At 38.9% G+C, this 22149-nt stretch overlaps 1 protein-coding gene across 1 annotated transcript in view; it reads right to left on the bottom strand.

Moving 5' to 3' along the window:
* Positions 1-22149, bottom strand: part of cryl1 (crystallin, lambda 1) — a 32802-nt gene that overhangs the window by 1859 nt on the left and 8794 nt on the right. The window contains exons 6-7 of the mRNA XM_088353332.1: positions 21303-21401; positions 5503-5611 (exon numbers count right to left, since the gene is read on the bottom strand). Of these exons, the coding sequence (XP_088209458.1) occupies positions 5503-5611; positions 21303-21401 (208 nt within the window). The remainder of the gene's footprint in view (positions 1-5502; positions 5612-21302; positions 21402-22149) is intronic.

Genomic DNA, 22149 nt, shown 5'->3' with positions numbered 1-22149 from the left:
ATTTAAACGTCTTAACGTATTTATCCATAAATCTTAAATATATCTTTGTATTGAAATCGTTTTAAAGAGATTTTTTCTTTATCTTTTTATATTTTATCATGTTTTTTTATTTATACTGTATGTATATATACATGTAATCATTACTTCTTTTTTTTCATAATTTGATTATGTACATATGTTTTTCTTTTTTCTTTCTTTTTAAATATATTTTTATTTTATTTTTTAAAATGTAATTACCCATATAACTTTTTGTTTAATATTTTAAAAAAAATTGTTGTTTTTGTATTTTTAATTTAATGATATATAAACCCCCATTCATTAATTTTGCATTTATATTTTTTCTCTTTATTATTAATTTAATCAATGCAAAGATTCAAATTTTTTATAATACATTTTATTTTTTCCTTAGTTATGTTTATATATATATATATATATATATATATATATATATATATATAATGTAATCATTACTTTTCTTTTTTTCATGATTCGATGTTTTTCTTTTTTCTCTCTATTAAATATATTTTATGTTGTTTTTTTAAAAAAAAATGTAATTACCCATATAACTTTTTTAATTTAATGATATATACACCCCCATTCATTTATTTTGTATTTATATTTTTTCTTTTTATTATTAATTTAATCGATGCAAAGATTCTTATTTTTTATCATACATTTTATTTTTTCTTTAGTTATGTATGTATGTTTATATATACATATACTTTATCTCTTTTATTGTTTAACATAGCTTTTTTTTATTGACATTTTTTTTATAATTTGTCCACCTTTTTTCATTTTTATATTTTTCTTTAATTATGTTCTTTTATTGTTCCATTTCATGTCAATTTAATACATTTTTAATTCCATTTTATATATTTTTTCCCTAATTCCCTAATTTATACATATAAAATTGTACAGATTTTTTTTTTTTTAATTTCTACAATCAAATCTGATCTCATTCGCATACTTCCTGCCCCGTCGCAGCCCATTATCGATGGCTTTCGTCGTTTTGGGGCGAGGAAGGCGTCAGAAATTGAGCTTGACCAATGATTAATGGCACGCTCTAAAAAACGCGCTACACATTAACGCAACAGGAAACCCGACGCTTGGTTTTTAGACGACGATGAAGGTCAAACGTCGTAAAGATTCGCTCGTCCTTTTATTGTTGTTGACCCAGACGTAAAACCGCGAACCGCAAAACCGCATTCAACGGAAGAGTTTGAAATGTTTGCGGAATCGTTTTCAGACAATGGTCCCTCTAAGCTGCGTGCGTGCGCAATTACGCACTGCCCAGAGCTTTTCCGCGCACAAGAAAATCTAGCCGGCTCACAAAAATCAGGGCTCCAAATTGCTAATTAAGAAGCCAATTAAGTCAAAGTTACAGTGCATGAAGGTCAAAATACACGAGTTCCCCTGACGCTGTGTTCTAAATGCGGTATTTTGAAGTCAAGGTCCAAGTAGAACGAAGTTGAGTAAAGTCAGTAGAGTTTTTCGAGAAACGGCTTCTTCGGCTCGGCTCACTAAAAGGAACCGACTCTTTCGGGTCTTAAACGGCTCTTCAGGTTGTTTTTGCTTCTTTCATCCCCATATGACCAAATCTTATGTAAACTTATGCACAAAATGACTTAAAAGAAGGGGGAATAGAACAAAAAAGAAAAAAACACCAAAATGAAAAAGTAGTTAAAAGCTGAGAAAAAAACGAAACATAGGAAAAAAAGTAAATAGAGAACAAAAAGAAAAAAGTAACAGCCAAGAAAAATTAAACACAATGAGATTTTTTTTAAAGGAATGAAAAAAAAACAGGGAAAAAGAAGAAAAAGTTTGTGTTGCATTCAAATAATTTCCAATGATACCAAGTCAATCTTGTTGCCAACATTGTACTTCCACTAAAAAATTTGACTAAATACAGTTGTGTATCGTGCAACCGACTCAATAAGCCCCCAAAAATGTTAATATTATGCGACAAAATATGTCAGGAAAAAAAAAGAAATGGAAATCTTGTGAAAGAAATGACGTTTGTAGGCCGTACAACCTTTGCAATCGTAGATGAGTCAATTCATTCAAAAGTGAAAAATAATTTTGCATTGCTGGCAACTCAGCAAAATGTAAGGCGATGTCAAGTTTTGAACATGTTGCCATAATGACTTAGTTGCCACACTTAGGATTGCCGTTGCTCACTGGTGTTTCAAGCGTTGCCCACCGACTTTGTGTGAACGCTCAGACCCGTATGGAAAATGACAGGGAACATTGGTGTACAGTATTTAGCTTCATTGTAGTCTAAACATTTCGTTTGTGGTGCTTTAACCCTTAAAACAGTGCACAACTTAGGTATTGAGGGAAATTTCTTTCATTCCTTTGTCTGCTCTGGCAGTTAATATAATTATGGTGTTACAGGGCGTAGCATAAGTATTGCCCCCCAGGGGCCTTTTGTCATGTTGCCCCATTTTGGGCATCAAACTTGAAGCTGAAAAAAAAGACAATGGAGACAATTTCATATGAGACACAGTCGTTAAGTGGAACCAAATTAGACTATGTATCTAGACATCTATCTTTCTAGACATCTATTTACCCATCCATCCATGTATCTATCTATCTATCTCTATCTATCTATCTATCTGATCTCACTAAAGATCTATCTATCTATCTAAAAATCTATCTATCTATCTATCTATCTAGACAATATTTAGACATATACCTAGACATCTATCTATCCATCCATCCATCTATCTATCTGATCTAACTAAAGATCTATCTATCTATCTATCTATCTATTTCTAACTAAATGTGACTTCTATGCGTCCCCTGTGACTTTCAAGCGTCTCTTGTTCGATTGCCGACATATCCCGCCTGTGCGGAAGAGGACCCGTGGTGTCACATGCAATGCATTGTTAGCGGAAGTGCTCATGGATGCTAGCTTATCTAGCAATATCAAAGTTATTGTGCTACTGAAAGTTGAACGGAGTTGTCCACCGGATATGAATTCGATCCGAAAACTCACTTTCCCTCCATTGAATGCTTTTCATGTTTTCGTCCGCCATCGTGTGTTGATTTCTATGCTGTTACTGAGCAGTTGCGAGACGATTGAAGATGAATCGAAGGTTCACAAATGGACGGAGCTGAAAAACGTACTCCGACACGGTTTTATCCGTGTGTTTTACTTTGTAATAAATACTTAAAAAGACCACAACCCAACTCAGTTTTGCTAATGCTGTATTTTTAAATACACACACTTGTATGCTAGTCTGTGGTGTGCCACAAAATGGCCGAACCAGCCCCCTGCATTCATTTCATCTCATTTTTAGGGGAATGTTCTAGAACTGTAAAGCACAGAGCACTTTGTATGCGCAATGGAAAACACTTCATGCGAGCAGAGGGTTTATTGTGCGGGTGCGCCCTCTATAGGTTTAATTGAGAAATAGAACCAGCTACGAATATGGCGCCCTTTCACACGGTGCGCCAAATGGTCCTGAAAATACGGCAGATATAAAATAGAATAGAATATACCCTTTTTGTCATTGTTACAAAATGGGTTAACATATTGTGACAACGAAATTGGGCATGACACTCCAGTTTCACAAATTCACAGTGATAAAGTCGTTTTAGTGACATTTGCGCGAGGGGGACATTTCACCATTTACTGTTTACTGGCCTGACCAACTTTTCTTTTTTTTTTTTTTTTTTTTTTTTTTTTAAACTCCGGTTTACTGCCGTCCGTTATGGTGTCAGTCCCAGGTCAATTGCACTTGTACATGCTTCTGCCATTCAATGATTTTTCAGTGTTTTTTGAGCATAAGGCTGGGGACGCCATGCGAGTTTTTGACGACCGGTGCGAGCGAGATGGGGGGAAGGGGGGGGTGGTCTTCAGCCTTCAAAAGACCCCTTTGTCGGGCCCCTGAGGTGTTCCCGTTCGCAGTCCCGGCGACTGCGGTTTTCGCACCTTCGGCCGATATTCTCCATCTAGCTGACATTGACTCTCGGCAACAGCGCCCGGCATAGCATGTCATGTATGCAGCAGCAGGACGCGTCACTTAGATGTAAGATATTCCTTTATGAGCCGGGACGCGCGCTAATTGTTTTTTCCTGACGAGAACTGATGAGGTCCTGCTTCTGGAGACTGATATGATAACTAGCATGTTTTTTTTTAGAAAATAAGAAAAAAAACACGGGAAATCGTATTATCTCAGGGGCAATGTTCCCTGTAATTTTCCTTACGGGTCTGAGCGTTCACACAAAGTCGGTGAGCAACGCTTGAAACAAGAGTGAGCAACGGCAATCCCAAGTGTGGCAACTAAGTCATTATCAAACATGTCCAAAACTTGACATCACGTTACATTTTGCTGAGTTTCCGGCAATGCAAACATTATTTTTCACTTTTGAATGAATCGACTCATGTTGCAGGGCCTCCAAACGTCATTTGTTTTTACAATTCTTTCACAAGATTTCCATTTCTTTTATTCCTGGTATCTTTTGTGGCATAATACTAACATTTTTTGGGGCTTATTGAGTCAGTTGCACATTTAATCACATTTTTGAGTGGAAGTACAATGTTGGCAACAAGATTAACAGTAGTCACTATTTTGAATGGTGATGTGAAAAGACATGACCTAAACAACTCTCAGGAGAATGGAATACGGCTTTAATCAAAGTAACACACAGCTTTTGACAGTCAATAAGGATAGTTGATTACCCTGTTACCTAAAGAATAACGTCGTTTCATAACAGTGTTATTATTAATGGCGTCCTTTCCAAAACTGACAATTTCCCACTTGGCAAACAGGTCAATAGGTACACCGGCATTGGAGGATTTTCACACATTTGACTATAAAGGCTTTCATACGATCGAATACAAATTACATTTAATGCAAAAGATATTCACTGGCTGGGCTGTGGTGCGATGTCAGGGCACCCTGGTGGAAAATGTTATTTACAGGAACGGCGGGAAAGGGACGTAAGGCTAATAAGATAAGCAGCACATCCAGACCCAGAAAGGCCCTGATGACGTAGAAACGCTCGGTGTTGTTTTGAGTATTCCGGACATCGCAACGCTCTTCGACGAGATGGTGAAGCCCAGGGTGGGCTTCCTTGGCACGCCCATGGGAGGAGTCGGCACACCATTATGCGGGGAGAAGAGGGCCAATAGGAGAGAGCTAAAGGACTTGAGAAAAAGGCTTCCTACAGACGCCAACGAAACTAATTTGTCCGTTTTCGATGGAGTACACTTAGTTCAATTGTTAATAAAATTAAATCGGCCCCGTGTGAAAATGTCTGCTTTCTTGTTCATCTTTTCCCTCAAGAAACGAGCGTGCATAAATTGTTGGGTGAATGGAGTCAGATAACTAATTCGAACAATTTGGTAAACGGTACATTCTGATATTTAATTCCCAACAGCATCAAATGAGCCTCCAAAACCAATGGAACTGTCCATTTTGTTTCATGGGGCCATTTTGAGATTTTTACCACAACATAAATTCTTTTTCCAGGTGAACACCTCAAAGACGTTACCTGCAGGGGCATTGAGGTGCATGGTTTCCATGGGACCGATGAAGGCGTAACGCATTCCCAGGCCTTCTGACATCACCAGGTCGATGTCCCGGACGGAGATGACGCCGTCCTGAGCAAGCATACGGAAAGGTGAGTCACAGTGATACACACTAAGGTTCTTTAAAGGTAAATAGAGTGACTTTGGAAAAAAAATATGGCAAAAAAAGGCTGCAAGGATACGGATTACATACAGTAATACCTCGCTGTAAAATGGTTCACCTTTCACAGATTTTCATCCTGTGTTGTGTTCTACATTCTGAGTGGCTAAATTGTTTCTAAGAGAGTACAATTATACATACATATATATACATTGGGACACCCTAAATCATAAGTAGATTTAATAAACGTTTCGTCTACATATAACCCTTGTATATCGCAGGGGTTTCATTTCCAAAAGAACTTGTGATAGGAAAAGTCTTTTTTTCAATTATTATAGAATTCAATTCTCCATTAAACACAGAAACCAAAAAGGAAAACCTTTTTACTTGTTCAAGCATTTGTTTAACCCTTTATTGTTCCGACGGCCATCAGACTGTTGATAAACGACAAAGTCGTGTCTTCCAGTCACTAAAATCGGTCATGCCACATATCATTGGAAAGCTTCAACTCTATCAAATTCAATATTTGATGATCATTTCAAGATGTACTAATAGCTGTCAAGCTGTACGTTTTTTGCCGTACAAAGTACTTTTTTATGCATTTTAAGACGTGTACGACTTACAAGAAAATCTGTACGGAAAAAGGCAAATTTGTCAATGATGGGTACCATCCGGTATACACCGACGATCGCCAAACGGCAAATCAATCGAGTCAAACGAGTTCGCCGCGGTAGCCTCTATCTCGGTATCGTTTTTTTTCGTTTCAAACGAAGCGAGCGGTTTGATGTAGTGAAAGGAAGTCCGTCTCTTTTTAGAGAACCGGCTTTTTCGGCTAAACTCATGAAAGAGAGCCGGCTCTCCAACGGCTCACTTGCTTTGATGCATTATATTACGAATGATGATGTTGTGTAAAGAAATTAAGAAAAAAAGGAAGTATAAAAGGAGAAATGGAAAAAAGACAGGTTTGTAGTTATCCCTTGAATCAGTATATTACCAACAATAATTTCATGCAGAAAATAAGAAAATGTATTATTCTACTTCATTCTATTTGCATGTATTTTTTACTTCTACAGTGAACGTCCAAGCGACTTCATTTTATAATAAACCTCATTCATGTCGAGCAACTCAGTATCTCACAAAAAATGTTAATTGACAATATATAAATGATATAAGGAAACACATGTACAATATAAAATGTTAAACTACATAAACACGTTTGAAAAAAAAATATGGTGTAAGATTATTTTGTATGGGAAAATACAACATTTTGTAAGGGCGTGGTATGTGTACTCCTCACAGAAACATCACCATCAGTCTGAGACAAGATACTCTAACTATAAATCTGGTGTAACTCACCCAAAAGTGCTGTGAAATTCTACCCATGACCCGATTCCCCGCACATTTGGTCTGGTGACATTCACGAGAGTCCAGTGTATCCAACCGTGTCAAATAATTACTCCAACACGCGATAATGCCGACTGAGTAAAAAAAAATGCATCCCTGCTTTGTTTGAAGATCTTTGTTGTAATCTGTCTGTTTGGATCCATAACTCCCCTTTAAAAATATAAAGACCCGTCAGATGATTTCCAATACGGACGTGAACGTCTGACCTTTTGATTGACCACTCTTGGTCCTTAACCTGTGACAAGCCTGTATTGAAGAAAAAAACGCCATGACCAATTTGTTTTCAAAAATCTTTAGCCAATAGTGACCGATTATAAAATGGATTGACCCATTGGTTAGCCATTGAAATTCCCAACGTAATTTGACACAATTTTAAGGGCTGGAATGAAATCAGAGCCTATCATAAACGTGCGCAAATGCAACCCAGGATCTATTTTTGCGCACAATTATCACGTGTCAGTGATTGACTTCTGGAAATAGAATTCAAACATTTACAACTCTTTCACAATGTCTAAAAATTGGCCAGAGTAAAATACACGGTTTTAGGGCCATAAACTGGTTGTCTACAAATAGCCACTTTGTGACCTACCGTTAAAAAAAAAGTTTAGTTTTTCAGTTATTGATCAAATTTGACAAGGTGTCTCACCTCTTTTTCCATCTAAGATGCCCATGCTACATTCTTTTTGCAGGCATGTGATTGCAGAGGAAATCCAGGGGAGAATAAAAACCTGTTTCTGTGTGTTCCAGCCTAACCTACTTAATGTAAATAGCACTTGCAGTAATTAGGACAAAACCTAAGCGTGTTTCCTTTCAAAGGAGACCAAAAGTGTCCATATTCTCCAAACGGTTCAAGAAACAGCATTCAACTCAATTTTAATGTTTCAAAACTATTGAAAATAGTCATATTTGCAGACGACACTAACATTTTCTATTCAAATGATAACTATATTGATTTGGTAACCTGTATTCATTGTGAATTAATTAGCCTAAAAGTATGGATGGATATATATATATAAATGATCTTTAAATTTAAATAAAACCAAAGTCATATTCTTTGGTAATGGCAAGGCAAATCAAGATTGAGATGTAAAAATGGATGGTGCTGCATCAGAAATTCAGTTTTTAGGGGTCATCAGAGACAATAAATGAAGCTGGAAAACACACATCAGACACATACAAACTTAAGTATCTAAAAGCATTTCAATCATTACTAAAGCCAAATTCATTTGAAACTATAATGCATTGTATTTATTAATTTGTTCTGTAGTTCTGCCATACTTAACATATTGTGCCGAAGTCTGGGGCAATCATTACAAAACTTGACAACAGCCCCTTTTTAATCCTCCAAAAACGTCCAATTAGAACCATATCTTGATCATACAGTGCCAAAAAACATCCATAAATTATTCATTCAGAAAGAGGGAAATTATGACTTAAGGGGCTGTCGTGAATTCATCATCCCAAAGGTGAGAACCACCAGGAAAAGTATGTGTGTGTCTGTGTGCGGAGTCAAACTTTGGAACAATCTACAAGACGGGATCAAACTATGTCCAACTATTCACATCTTTAAATTTAAATAAAAAGGAACATTCCTGGGGGAATACAGAGATAAAGAAAATGGGGTATGAGTGATACGAGAGATTGGGAATAGTGCGTCTAGTTAACTTTGTGTTATTGTTGCTATTCTTATATCATAACTGTTATTATTAATATCATCACAATTGTTGTTATATCTTTGGTATATTTGGTGGGGAAGATGAAGGGGTAGGGAATATAAGCATTTGCTTCATACTACCCCTTTTCGAACATATATAACATTATTTTGTTGTTGAGTTATTCTTTTTGTTCTGTTTTTATTTTGATGTTCGAATAAAGTTTTCATTCAATGGACTTGTTTGAATTAGGATTTTAGGCCAATTTGACAGGAGCAGTAAGGGGTGAAATCTCAAGAGGTTGACAGTGGAACGATTCAAAACTTTGGTCGAGAGAAGATAAAACTAGCATCCGTATCTGTACAGGTGCGCTTATCGCCTTGTAGGGAATCAAAGCCGAGAGTAAACGGGTTGCGAGGGTCGATGAGGAAGGGGCTTCACAGGCCCCTCTTTGTTCCCGTCTGCCCTTCAACAACGAGTCTGTTATCTTAGTTTGGCGAGCAGGTGGGCGCAACCTTTTTCCCGCACAATGGCGGCCGTCCCTTTTCTCAGCCGCTCCGCTTTCCGAGCTGGCCTCCGCTCAAGGACCCCTTCTCTCTCTCCCTCTGTGTAATCGACCGGGGGGCAATTGGGTGGGGGTCAGAGTTGCATAACAGGGTCGCTTCTCAGATAAACATGAAAACCCCCATGCCGGCCACATTGGATCTTGGATTACGGCTACTTGGTGACAAAAACATGTCAATAAAATAAAAGGCAGAACACAAAATAACACGCAAACCCAAAATTAAAACAAAATTCACATGTCAATTCAAGTCATATTTATTTGTTTGGCCCTTAATCACAAGGAGTCTCAAAGGGCTGCACAGACCACAGATTATTGCAAACCACAGACTATGATGACACCACCCCCTGATCTAAAACCTACATGAGGGCAAGGAAAAACTCAAAAACCTTAAGTCATGTTTATTTGTGACACCCTTTATCTCTAGGAGTCTCGAAGGGCTGCACAGACCAGACTATTGCAAACCACTCTTATGATGCCATCCCCTGATCCAAAACCTTCATGAGGGCAATGAAAAACTCAACCTCGCACAGACCACAGATTGTTGCAAACTGCAGACTATTATGACACCATCCCCTGATTTAAAACCTACATGAGGGTAAGGGAAAACTCAAAAACCTCAAGTCAAGTCATGTTTATTTGAATAGATGTTAACCACAAGGGGTCTCGAAGGGCTGCACAAACCACAGATTATTGCAAACAACAGACTATTATGACACCATCCCCTGATCTATAACGTACATGAGGGCAAGGAAAAACTCAAAAACCTCAACATGAGGAAAACAGCAAAAAATATAGCTAAACTTGAAAACAGATGAAACATATAATACAACCCCAAATCACAGCAAAATTATTTACCAGAATCAATACATTGGTTTGCCTCCTGACCCACGGTAACCACAAATGATGATAAAATGTTCATGTTAACTGTACAGTACTTTATTGACACAGCCCTTTACAGTAGTCCTTTCAGTGTACCAAAGTGCTTATACTTATTCTTTATATTGTCATTTTGGTAACATGATAATTTAAGTAAAAAATCAACATCATAATACTGGTACTGATAATTCATTTTTAAAGGTTTTCTACATGGTTATTCGGGAATTTTTATTTTGTATGAGTCATTTTATTTATTGTTTATTTTCTACAGCAAAAAGTCAAATTGGAAACATTAATGAAAAAAAGTCAAATAGTATTTCGCATTTAAAGAAATTTCAAATGATTTTTTTATTAAAAAATTGTTTTCTGATATGTTTTAAGGTTTTTACTTCTAGGGAAAATATATATATATTTTTTTATCTAACAACTTAATTTGAGATTCTTTTTAAATTAAATTAAAAAAATATAGGAAAAATTGGAAAATGAACTTAAATGTTTAGTTTTTTTTATATTTATTCATAGGAAATGGAAAAAAAACTATATTTAAATTATCTGCAGGTATATGTGTCCCTTTAAATATATTTGTTTTCTTCATTGAGATTTCTTTCATAACATTTTTATTTTAAATTTGAATTAGCTAAATCAACCTAACTTTTTAAAAGGTAGATTAGAAAATGTGTTAGTAGTAACAGAACAGTACTTAAACTGTCAACAAATATATTTACTACTTCAAATATTTTTATTTTGAGATTTATTCGTAATAAAAAAGAAATAATACATAAAATAAGCCAATTCATCTTTTTATAAAATTTATGTATGGTAAAAATATTAAAATATCATGTATCTTTGCTCACTCTAGTTAAAAGAATAAATTTTATATATATATATAAATATAACACGCAAAATCAATCATTTCTTTCCGTAGTATTATTATTATTAAGATTTATTTATAATAAAATAAGAAAAACAACATTTAAATTATCGCAAGTATATCTGCCCACTTTAAAAAAATGTATTTTGATTTTTTTTTGTCAAAAATAACACATGTCAAATTAGATTATTTTTTTAAAGATTTGTCAAGATTTATTTATAGCAAAATAAGATAAACAATATTTAAATTATCTGTAAGTAGAGTTGCCTATTTTATTTATGTTTTTTTAAATAATACGTAAAATTAGATGAATCCCCCGATATACTTTGAAATTTCGTATAAGATTTGTTTATAGTACAAAAAATGTAAATATCTATTTCATGTTAAGAATAATTTTATGAATTATTTTTGGTAAAAGAACAGAATTATCTGAAAATAAATTTCTATATTTATTTATTTATTCATCTATCCAAATAGAGATGTATTATTTTATGTATTTCCTAGAGTTTCATGTCAAATTGTAATCTTGGAAGAATATCGGCTTGAAACATCAATTAATAATCACTTGATGTATTTTAAAAACCTAAAAGAAAAGTATCATCTGAAGCCCTTGAGGAGCCATAGTGCATTGTGGGCAACGTGGTCCTCTTTTAACAGCCTGATGGCGTTTTTAACAGCTGCCATTTAATGGAAGCCTCTGGGTTACGTCCCCTCGCAGGGAGCCTGAATTTCCACGTCTCGGTGCGAAGACGGCCCCTTGCTTTCCCTCCCACGCCGGAATGCCGCGATAGCGCAATACCGTCCTCGTGCCGAGCGCATCAAAAGAAAAACGTGCCGAATTTTTGGGAACGGGATCAACCGGGACCGACACGTGCAAAATTCCGGCTCGGGGACGCCACAAAACCCAGGCGACGTTCCTCGAGTGTGAGGTTTCTTGAAAGCAGTTGTGTTTACGAATTGATTATTATTAAAAAACAATCTCAGGAGCCGTTTGAGGACCTAGAGAGTCAAGCCAAAAGAGAAGGTTTCCTAAATAGAGCTGTCATTCTGAGTGCGACCAGTAGGGGACGGCGACGCTTCAAACGATAACGCCATATTATTATCATTTTCACGCACCTTTGACATTTTTTCTTCATTAAATGCGTGGTCTAAAGAGTCAGACTGTCAAGACACGTGTCAATGGCAACAATGTCAAGTCAAGTCATGTTTATTTAATCACAAAGAGTCTCAAATGGTAAAATGGTGGGAGAAGGGACAAGGGGACACACCATTGTATACAGGGAAGATCAACCCGAAGAATGCAGCTTTTACTCAACAGGCAAATGGTTGAGAGGTTTGGACAGCGCCCCTCCCCAAAGGTGATAAGTAAATGGTAAATGGTCTGCATTTCTATAGCACTTTTCAAGTCAATGAAGACCTCCCAAAGCGCTTTACAATGTGCTTCACACGCACACTCCAATAGGGAGTCTGCCTCCAAACGTTTTGAGGATAATCAAGATGCTAAATGGTAAAAGGTCTGGATTTCTATAGCGCTCCCAAGACCTCCCAAAGCGCTTTACAATGTGCTTCACACTTACCCATTCACACACACACACACACACACACTCACACACCAATAGCGGCCATGCAGCCATGCAAGGCTGCCGACATGCTTATTGGGGACATTGGGGATTCAGTGTCTTGCCCAATCCATCAGCATTGTCGTGTGTTTGGAAGGAAATGTTTTACACAGTTGGATTCACCAGACAGTCCTGGATGGGATGGCTCCGTCTTTGCAAGAATGATCTCATGAGCTGACTACCACAAAACAGGGCTGACAGACCACAGATTATTGCAAAATACAGACTATTATGACAGCATCCCCTGATCTAAAACCTACACGAGGGCAAGGAAAAACACAAAAAGCTTACAATGAGGAAAATGAAGAATTCAAGCATTTTCCTGGCCTTGAAAACACAACGTTAAAATTCAAGCATTTTCCAGGATATCAAGTACCCGTACAAACCCTTTATAAAGTAAACAAAATAGTTGCTGTCAGGTCTGCCCAAGCTATGACGTCTGGAGAGGGTAGAACAATTTGGCAGATCAGCGGATCAAAACCCTGAAAATCGAGGAAATACCGTTCATGCGTTTCCCATGACAGGAACAAAATTGTTGTGTTTTATGTAGAACCCGAGTTCAGTATGAGCGTATACTCTTCATGCTTCTCTAGCTTCTTAAAAAGCCGACCGGCACACTTGACTCGTCTGTCAAGCAAAGGAACCGAACAAAACAGAAACCACTCAGGGCAAAGAATCCGCTTCAAGTGTCCAGGACTGTAGCACCTTGACTCGAGAGTTAAGTCTGTGTCTGAAACTCAAGTTACAAGTCATGTGTATTTGTTTGGCCCTTAATCACAAAGAGTCTCAAAGGGCTGCACAGACCACAGACTACTGCAAACCACAGAAAATTAAGACAGCATCCCCTGATCTAAAACCTACATGAGGGTTAGGGGAAACTCAAAAACCTCAAGTCAAGTCCTGTTTATTTGTTTGGTCCTTAATCACAAGGAGTCTCAAAGGGCTGCACAGCCCACAGATTTTTGCAAACTACAGACAATTAAGACAGCATCCCCTGATCTAAAACCTACATAAGGGTTAGGGAAAACTCAAAAACCTCAAGTCATGTTTATTTGTTTGGCCCTTAATCACAAGGAGTCTCAAAGGGCTGCACAGACCACAGATTTTTGCAAACTACAGACAATTAAGACAGCATCCCCTGATCTAAAACCTACATAAGGGTTAGGGAAAACTCAAAAACCTCAAGTCATGTTTATTTGTTTGGCCCTTAATCACAAGGAGTCTCAAAGGGCTGCACAGACCACAGATTATCGAAAACTACAGTTTATTATGACAGCATCCCCTGATCTAAAACCTACATGAGGGTAAATAATACACAGATATTGTCAACATAAAATTTAGGTTATTCATATGCTATAGAATATTAGTGTGTTTTAAGCCTAGATTAAAACATTTCCACGGAGGTTGCAGATCCAATCTCAGGGGGAAGAGCATTCTACCAGGGCTCGAATGGAGAACACTTTAAAACCTGCAGATTTCTTCTTGGCTCTTGGGATCACCAGTACACCAGCGTTTTCAGAGCGAAGGCTCCAGACCGGAACATAGGGGGAAATTCAATCTGAGGGAGCAAGTCCATGCATGATTTGGTATACTACCAACAGAACCTTCAAATCACATCTTAAGCTAACAGGGAGCCATTGCAGTTTAGCTAAAATCGGGGTCATGTGATCAAACTCAATCCATTTGTTGGTTCTAACATTCAAGTTGCTTTACCAAAAAGTGTGTATCGATTGAGGAATTTATTGATCCCAACTTCTCTCTCCCAACTCAAAAGAACTGACGGATTTGGAAAATAGAAAATAATCTTCGATTTGTCCTTAACAAATTGTCTTTAACGCCGAGGGTCATCCGTGACCAATTTGATCCTCGTGAGGATGCGGACATTGGTTTTCACACGCTTTTAGACGATACAAGTTATCAATGAATCAATACTTCTATTGTTTGTCGGTAATAATAACCACAGTATAATGACTAGATATTATTATGAGCGCTATATGACTGACATGATTGTAGTTTTTTTTTTCCTGATACGTGAAAATATTTCCTTACTAAGCATACAAATGCTCAAATACTGAATGGCACAGATGTCTTGGGTAAATGCTTATCAATTATTATTATTTTAGGCGTGGGAACATCTATTATTATTATTACTCCCCCGGGTGGAGTTAAAGAGCCTCATGGCATGAGGAAGACAACTTCCAGAGAAAATCAAAATTTCTTCGAATGCGAAACATAAAGGGCAGCACGGCAGAGCAGTGGTTAGCGCGTTTGCGGCACAGTTCTGAGATCATGGGATCGAACCTCCCGTGTGGAGTTTGCATGTTCTCCCCATGCTTGCGTGGGTTTCCATGTCAGGTTGATTGGCCTAATCGAATTGTCCCTAGATGTGAATGAGCGAGCGAATTGTCTGTCCCTGTGTGCCCTGCAACTGGCTGGCAACCAGTTGAAAGTGTCCCCTGCCCACTGCCCGAAGATAGCTGGGATGGGCTCCAGCTCCCCCGCAACCCTACTGAGGATAAGAAGTGCAGATAATGGATGGGGAACATAAATGCTTGGAATATTTCTAACAAGTCCAGAAGGGTCGACTGATTATTGCTGAGCTCTCCAGTGCCTCGTTCACATTATGAGGAGGTCGTCAGGGGACACGATCAAGTTGTGCCACTACTTCTATAAATAAATCAAAATATCTTCTCATGAGGAATAAAAATGCTTGGAATATTTCTAACAATTCCATAAGGGTCGACTGATGATTGCTGAGCTCTCCAGTGCCTCGTCACATTATGAGGAGGTAGAGGGGGGACACGACCAAGTTGTGCCACTACTAATATAAATAAATCAAAATATCTTCTCATGAGGAACATAAATGCTGGGAATATTTCTAACAAGTCCAGAAGGGTCGACTGATGATTGCTGAGCTCTCCAGTGCCTCCTGTACATTATGAGGAGCTAGAGGGGGGACACGACCAAGTTGTGCTACTACTCCGAGAAATAAATCAAAATATCTTCTCGTGAGAAACATAAATAATTGGAATGTTTCTAACAAGTCCAGAAGGGTCAACTGATTATTGCTGAGCTCTCCAGTGCCTCCTGCACATTATGAGGAGCTAGAGGGGGGACACGACCAAGTTGTGCCACTACTTCTATAAATAAATCAAAATATCTTCTCATGAGGAATAAAAATGCTTGGAATATTTCTAACAAGTCCATAAGGGTCGACTGATGATTGCTGAGCTCTCCAGTGCCCCGTGCATATTATGAGGAGGTAGAGGGGGGACACGACCAAGTTGTGCCACTACTAATATAAATAAATCAAAATATCTTCTCATGAGGAACATAAATGCTGGGAATATTTCTAACAAGTCCAGAAGGGTCGACTGATGATTGCTGAGCTCTCCAGTGCCTCGTCACATTATGAGGAGGTAGAGGGGGGACACGACCAAGTTGTGCCACTACTAATATAAATAAATCAAAATATCTTCTCATGAGGAACATAAATGCTGGGAATATTTCTAACAAGTCCAGAAGGGTCGACTGATGATTGCTGAGCTCTCCAGTGCCTCCTGTACATTATGAGGAGCTAGAGGGGGGACACGACCAAGTTGTGCTACTACTCCGAGAAATAAATCAAAATATCTTCTCGTGAGAAACATAAATAATTGGAATGTTTCTAACAAGTCCAGAAGGGTCAACTGATTATTGCTGAGCTCTCCAGTGCCTCCTGCACATTATGAGGAGCTAGAGGGGGGACACGACCAAGTTGTGCCACTACTTCTATAAATAAATCAAAATATCTTCTCATGAGGAATAAAAATGCTTGGAATATTTCTAACAAGTCCATAAGGGTCGACTGATGATTGCTGAGCTCTCCAGTGCCCCGTGCATATTATGAGGAGGTAGAGGGGGGACACGACCAAGTTGTGCCACTACTAATATAAATAAATCAAAATATCTTCTCATGAGGAACATAAATGCTGGGAATATTTCTAACAAGTCCAGAAGGGTCGACTGATGATTGCTGAGCTCTCCAGTGCCTCGTCACATTATGAGGAGGTAGAGGGGGGACACGACCAAGTTGTGCCACTACTAATATAAATAAATCAAAATATCTTCTCATGAGGAACATAAATGCTGGGAATATTTCTAACAAGTCCAGAAGGGTCGACTGATGATTGCTGAGCTCTCCAGTGCCTCGTCACATCATGAGGAGGTAGAGGGGGGACACGACCAAGTTGTGCCACTACTAATATAAATAAATCAAAATATCTTCTCATGAGGAATATAAATGCTTGGAATATTTCTAACAAGTCCATAAGGGTCGACTGATGATTGCTGAGCTCTCCAATGCCCCGTGCATATTATGAGGAGGTAGAGGGGGGACACGACCAAGTTGTGCCACTACTAATATAAATAAATCAAAATATCTTCTCATGAGGAACATAAATGCTGGGAATATTTCTAACAAGTCCAGAAGGGTCGACTGATGATTGCTGAGCTCTCCAGTGCCTCGTCACATTATGAGGAGGTAGAGGGGGGACACGACCAAGTTGTGCCACTACTAATATAAATAAATCAAAATATCTTCTCATGAGGAACATAAATGCTGGGAATATTTCTAACAAGTCCAGAAGGGTCGACTGATGATTGCTGAGCTCTCCAGTGCCTCCTGTACATTATGAGGAGCTAGAGGGGGGACACGACCAAGTTGTGCTACTACTCCGAGAAATAAATCAAAATATCTTCTCGTGAGAAACATAAATAATTGGAATGTTTCTAACAAGTCCAGAAGGGTCAACTGATTATTGCTGAGCTCTCCAGTGCCTCCTGCACATTATGAGGAGCTAGAGGGGGGACACGACCAAGTTGTGCCACTACTTCTATAAATAAATCAAAATATCTTCTCATGAGGAATAAAAATGCTTGGAATATTTCTAACAAGTCCATAAGGGTCGACTGATGATTGCTGAGCTCTCCAGTGCCCCGTGCATATTATGAGGAGGTAGAGGGGGGACACGACCAAGTTGTGCCACTACTAATATAAATAAATCAAAATATCTTCTCATGAGGAACATAAATGCTGGGAATATTTCTAACAAGTCCAGAAGGGTCGACTGATGATTGCTGAGCTCTCCAGTGCCTCGTCACATTATGAGGAGGTAGAGGGGGGACACGACCAAGTTGTGCCACTACTAATATAAATAAATCAAAATATCTTCTCATGAGGAACATAAATGCTGGGAATATTTCTAACAAGTCCAGAAGGGTCGACTGATGATTGCTGAGCTCTCCAGTGCCTCCTGTACATTATGAGGAGCTAGAGGGGGGACACGACCAAGTTGTGCTACTACTCCGAGAAATAAATCAAAATATCTTCTCGTGAGAAACATAAATAATTGGAATGTTTCTAACAAGTCCAGAAGGGTCAACTGATTATTGCTGAGCTCTCCAGTGCCTCCTGCACATTATGAGGAGCTAGAGGGGGGACACGACCAAGTTGTGCCACTACTTCTATAAATAAATCAAAATATCTTCTCATGAGGAATAAAAATGCTTGGAATATTTCTAACAAGTCCATAAGGGTCGACTGATGATTGCTGAGCTCTCCAGTGCCCCGTGCATATTATGAGGAGGTAGAGGGGGGACACGACCAAGTTGTGCCACTACTAATATAAATAAATCAAAATATCTTCTCATGAGGAACATAAATGCTGGGAATATTTCTAACAAGTCCAGAAGGGTCGACTGATGATTGCTGAGCTCTCCAGTGCCTCGTCACATTATGAGGAGGTAGAGGGGGGACACGACCAAGTTGTGCCACTACTAATATAAATAAATCAAAATATCTTCTCATGAGGAACATAAATGCTGGGAATATTTCTAACAAGTCCAGAAGGGTCGACTGATGATTGCTGAGCTCTCCAGTGCCTCCTGTACATTATGAGGAGCTAGAGGGGGGACACGACCAAGTTGTGCTACTACTCCGAGAAATAAATCAAAATATCTTCTCGTGAGAAACATAAATAATTGGAATGTTTCTAACAAGTCCAGAAGGGTCAACTGATTATTGCTGAGCTCTCCAGTGCCTCCTGCACATTATGAGGAGCTAGAGGGGGGACACGACCAAGTTGTGCCACTACTTCTATAAATAAATCAAAATATCTTCTCATGAGGAATAAAAATGCTTGGAATATTTCTAACAAGTCCATAAGGGTCGACTGATGATTGCTGAGCTCTCCAGTGCCTCGTGCACATTATGAGGACGTAGAGGGGGGACACGACCAAGTTGTGCCACTACTACTTAAATAAATCAAAATATCTTCTCATGAGGGTTGTCCAAAGGGGGCTATTTCCAACCTGTGATAAAAAGTTTACTGGCCTTGTCATAAAAATAATAATACGTGGCCCCTCAGTGTTGTCAACCGCAGTATAAAATAAAGGTGTACAAAATATTTTTTCACCATTTCACCAGATGATGGCAGTAAAACTCTGGCCACTTTGCCCACGGCTTTCTGTGAAAATGTTTAGCTCACCCCATTTCCGACAAGGCAACTGTAAATAAAAAAAGGAAAGTTGACAGTGAGGGCCGTCACTTCCAGGACAAGTAGAAATAGCAACATTTGTTATAGAAATCTGGAACAACTGCCTCATGTGCAATGAGTATAAGATCAAAAGGCACTACCAGACGATACACGCTACACAATGCTACACACATTATCAAGAGATAAAGGCTTGAAATCTTTCTTAGAAGTAGTGTCGGCTAAGGGATTAGTGCACAGGTGTCAAACAGGCGGCCCGTGGGCCAGATCAGGCCCGCTAAGGGATTGAATCCGGCCCGCGAGCCAACACTCAGAGAAGCGCAAGAGAAAAACAAGCTGGAGGTTGAAATATGTCAACTTGATGTTGCCAAAGCCAGGTCCCTCTCAAAAAGACACTGTACTTGTATTTATTTCTATCGCTCTCTTTTCCACCCCTTTTCTCCTACTCTGTCTCTTTCACTCTCTGTGTCTCTCTTTTTCTCTTCCTTTGTTCCTCTTGTCTCCTTCTCTCTCTGTGTCTTTTTAACTTATTTTGCTCGAACTTCCTTTTTTCCTTTTCTCTCTTTTCTCTTCTTACCCATTGCGCTTTCTTTTCTCTTTTCTCTCCTTCTGTCTTTCTATTTTTCTAAGGATTTCTTTCTTCCTCTCCTTTTCTTTTCCCCCTCCCTCACGACTTTTTATCTTTTGTTTCTCGCGCTCTCTCCCTCCATCTCTTTCTTTGTCCCGCCCTCTCTCCTTTCCCCTCCTTCTTTCTCTTATTTATTTTTCTTTGTTTTTAAATCTACTAGTCCGGCCCCCGACAGAATGTCTGTTCTTTCGTGTGGCCCCCAGAGTTAAAATGAGTATGACACCCCTGAGTTAGTGTCAATCGCCCTTTAATTATCATGCATCCCTGACATTATTCGTCCATTCCTTCGAATGTTGACAACAATGACTCTGGACTTTTCTCAAAGGATAATGGATAAACAACCAGCATGCTGAACCAATGGCTCTTCCGCACATGCGTTAGAACGCGATGTCTCACGAGGATCTTGTTTGCGACGGCCATCTTTTAAGGTCACGCCATTTGCACGCTTTGGCCACATGGGAGCAGTATAACTCGCTCTTTTCAGAGCATGCATTCGTGGAACTCTTTCCTAAAACTTAACCCTTCGATGCATATATGGGGTCATAAATATATTCTTTAAAATTTTCATAAATAAAAAAAAGCTGTAACATTGTCCTATTGCAGATATTTGTCATGAAACATGTTTATGATATGATGCCATCATTATTTTTATTTTTTCCCCCACTAATTTTTGACCCCACGCATGAAAAAATGTATTAATTAATTTGCTATAAAAGCTTAAAAATTAGCATGAGAATGAAATGTTAGTAATACAAGAAGAAACAAAGAATATTTGTTATCAATTCAAATCAGGGGCAGCACGGTGGAGCAGTGGTTAAAGCGTGTGCGGCACAGTTCTGAGGTCGTGAGATCGAACCTCCTGTGTGGAGTTTGCATGTTCTCCCCGTGCTTGCGTGGGTTTCCATGTCAGGTTTATTGGCCGGTCCAAATTGTCCCTAGGTGTGAATGACCGAGCGAATTGTCTGTCCCTGTGTGGCAATCAGTTGAGTGTCCCCTGCCCACTGCCCGAAAATAGCTGGGGTGGGCTCCAGCACTCCCGTGACCCTACTGAGGATATTCAATGCAGATAATGGATGGATGGATGGAATTCAAATCCAACTTGAATAGCTCTCTCAAACCTTTTACAGTAAATCAATTTGAATTTTAATCTTTCACTTAAACCACACGTGTTCAAAGTCCGGCCCTGGGGCCCAGCTACGACCCATTATCATGAAATTAGTCATATGTGGCCCACCAGTAAAGTCGACCACAGTATCCAAAAAAATGTTCAAAAAAAAATAAATAAATCCCCGTTTCACCAGAAGATGGCAGTAGCTCTTTGGACACCTTGCCCTTAGTTTTCAGTGATAGAGACAGAAGGCAGGAGAGTTTAGCTGTATCTGAGCCTTAATAACCCGATTTTAAATATATTTAATCAACCTGCGAATGGATTAATATGCTGATACCGATAACCGCCAAATTTTCAAATATCAGTGCCGACATCGGCCTGATCATCGGTGGACTTCTAGAACTGACCTGTACCAGCCTCCAGGATTCCGCAATAACGGAAGCCTGAACTCTGTTGAGGGCAAAGCCGTCAATCTCTTTCCTCAGGCGGACGGGCACCTGTCCCACCTGAGGGCAAAAAGAAAAACACATCCATCAAATACTAGCATTAAAGGTACAGTATGTCACAAAGGTGGGTACACCTCTCACATTTCTGCAGAAATCTCATTATAGTACTTAGTAGTTTAAAGCTATTATACCAGTGTCAATTTAGTTTAAGCCTCAAAATATAGCTGTCAATAACTAAACCTTTTTGCAACAAAAGTGAGTACACCCCAAAGTGAAAGTTCCTGAAGTGTAGGATTGAAGTACCTCCAGGCTGACCCCCTACCTATTCAATCTCTGCAGCAATGCTGACAGCACTACTGCCTCCATCTTTCTTACATAGCATTTGGATGTGAAGCAGTGTTTCTTTGGACATCCAACACAAGCCCTGTTGTGAGTGCATCCTGATTTTTTAAAACGCTGGAGGATTTGGATGTCATGAACCGGAACTGGAGGAGAACCCAAATGCGAGACGTTTCTCACACAAGCTTTTATTTTACGGGAAATAAGGCAGTCATGCACGTTAACCCAAACGCCAGTGGTTCGGGGATCGTTGGGCAAAAGACGTAAGGCAGCAGTCTGGCGTGGAATGACAGGAAGCCAGAGGCCACGAGATTGATACCAATTGCACGAGCAGATATCGGACAGATGGGGTCGATACCGGACAGTACGGGACAGACAGGATTGATATCAAAACTGGATATTGAAATTAAACAGGACAAACAAGACGGGATCAAAACTGGAGATCAATATCAAACAGGACAAAATAGAC

This window comes from Urocampus carinirostris, chromosome 14, assembly GCF_059441175.1.
Source record: "Urocampus carinirostris isolate Australia breed hairy pipefish chromosome 14, RoL_Ucar_1.0, whole genome shotgun sequence".
In the NCBI taxonomy this organism is placed as follows: Eukaryota; Metazoa; Chordata; class Actinopteri; order Syngnathiformes; family Syngnathidae; genus Urocampus; species Urocampus carinirostris.
Note: the sequence above shows the minus strand (reverse complement) of the source record. Positions and strands in the feature narration are given on the sequence as shown.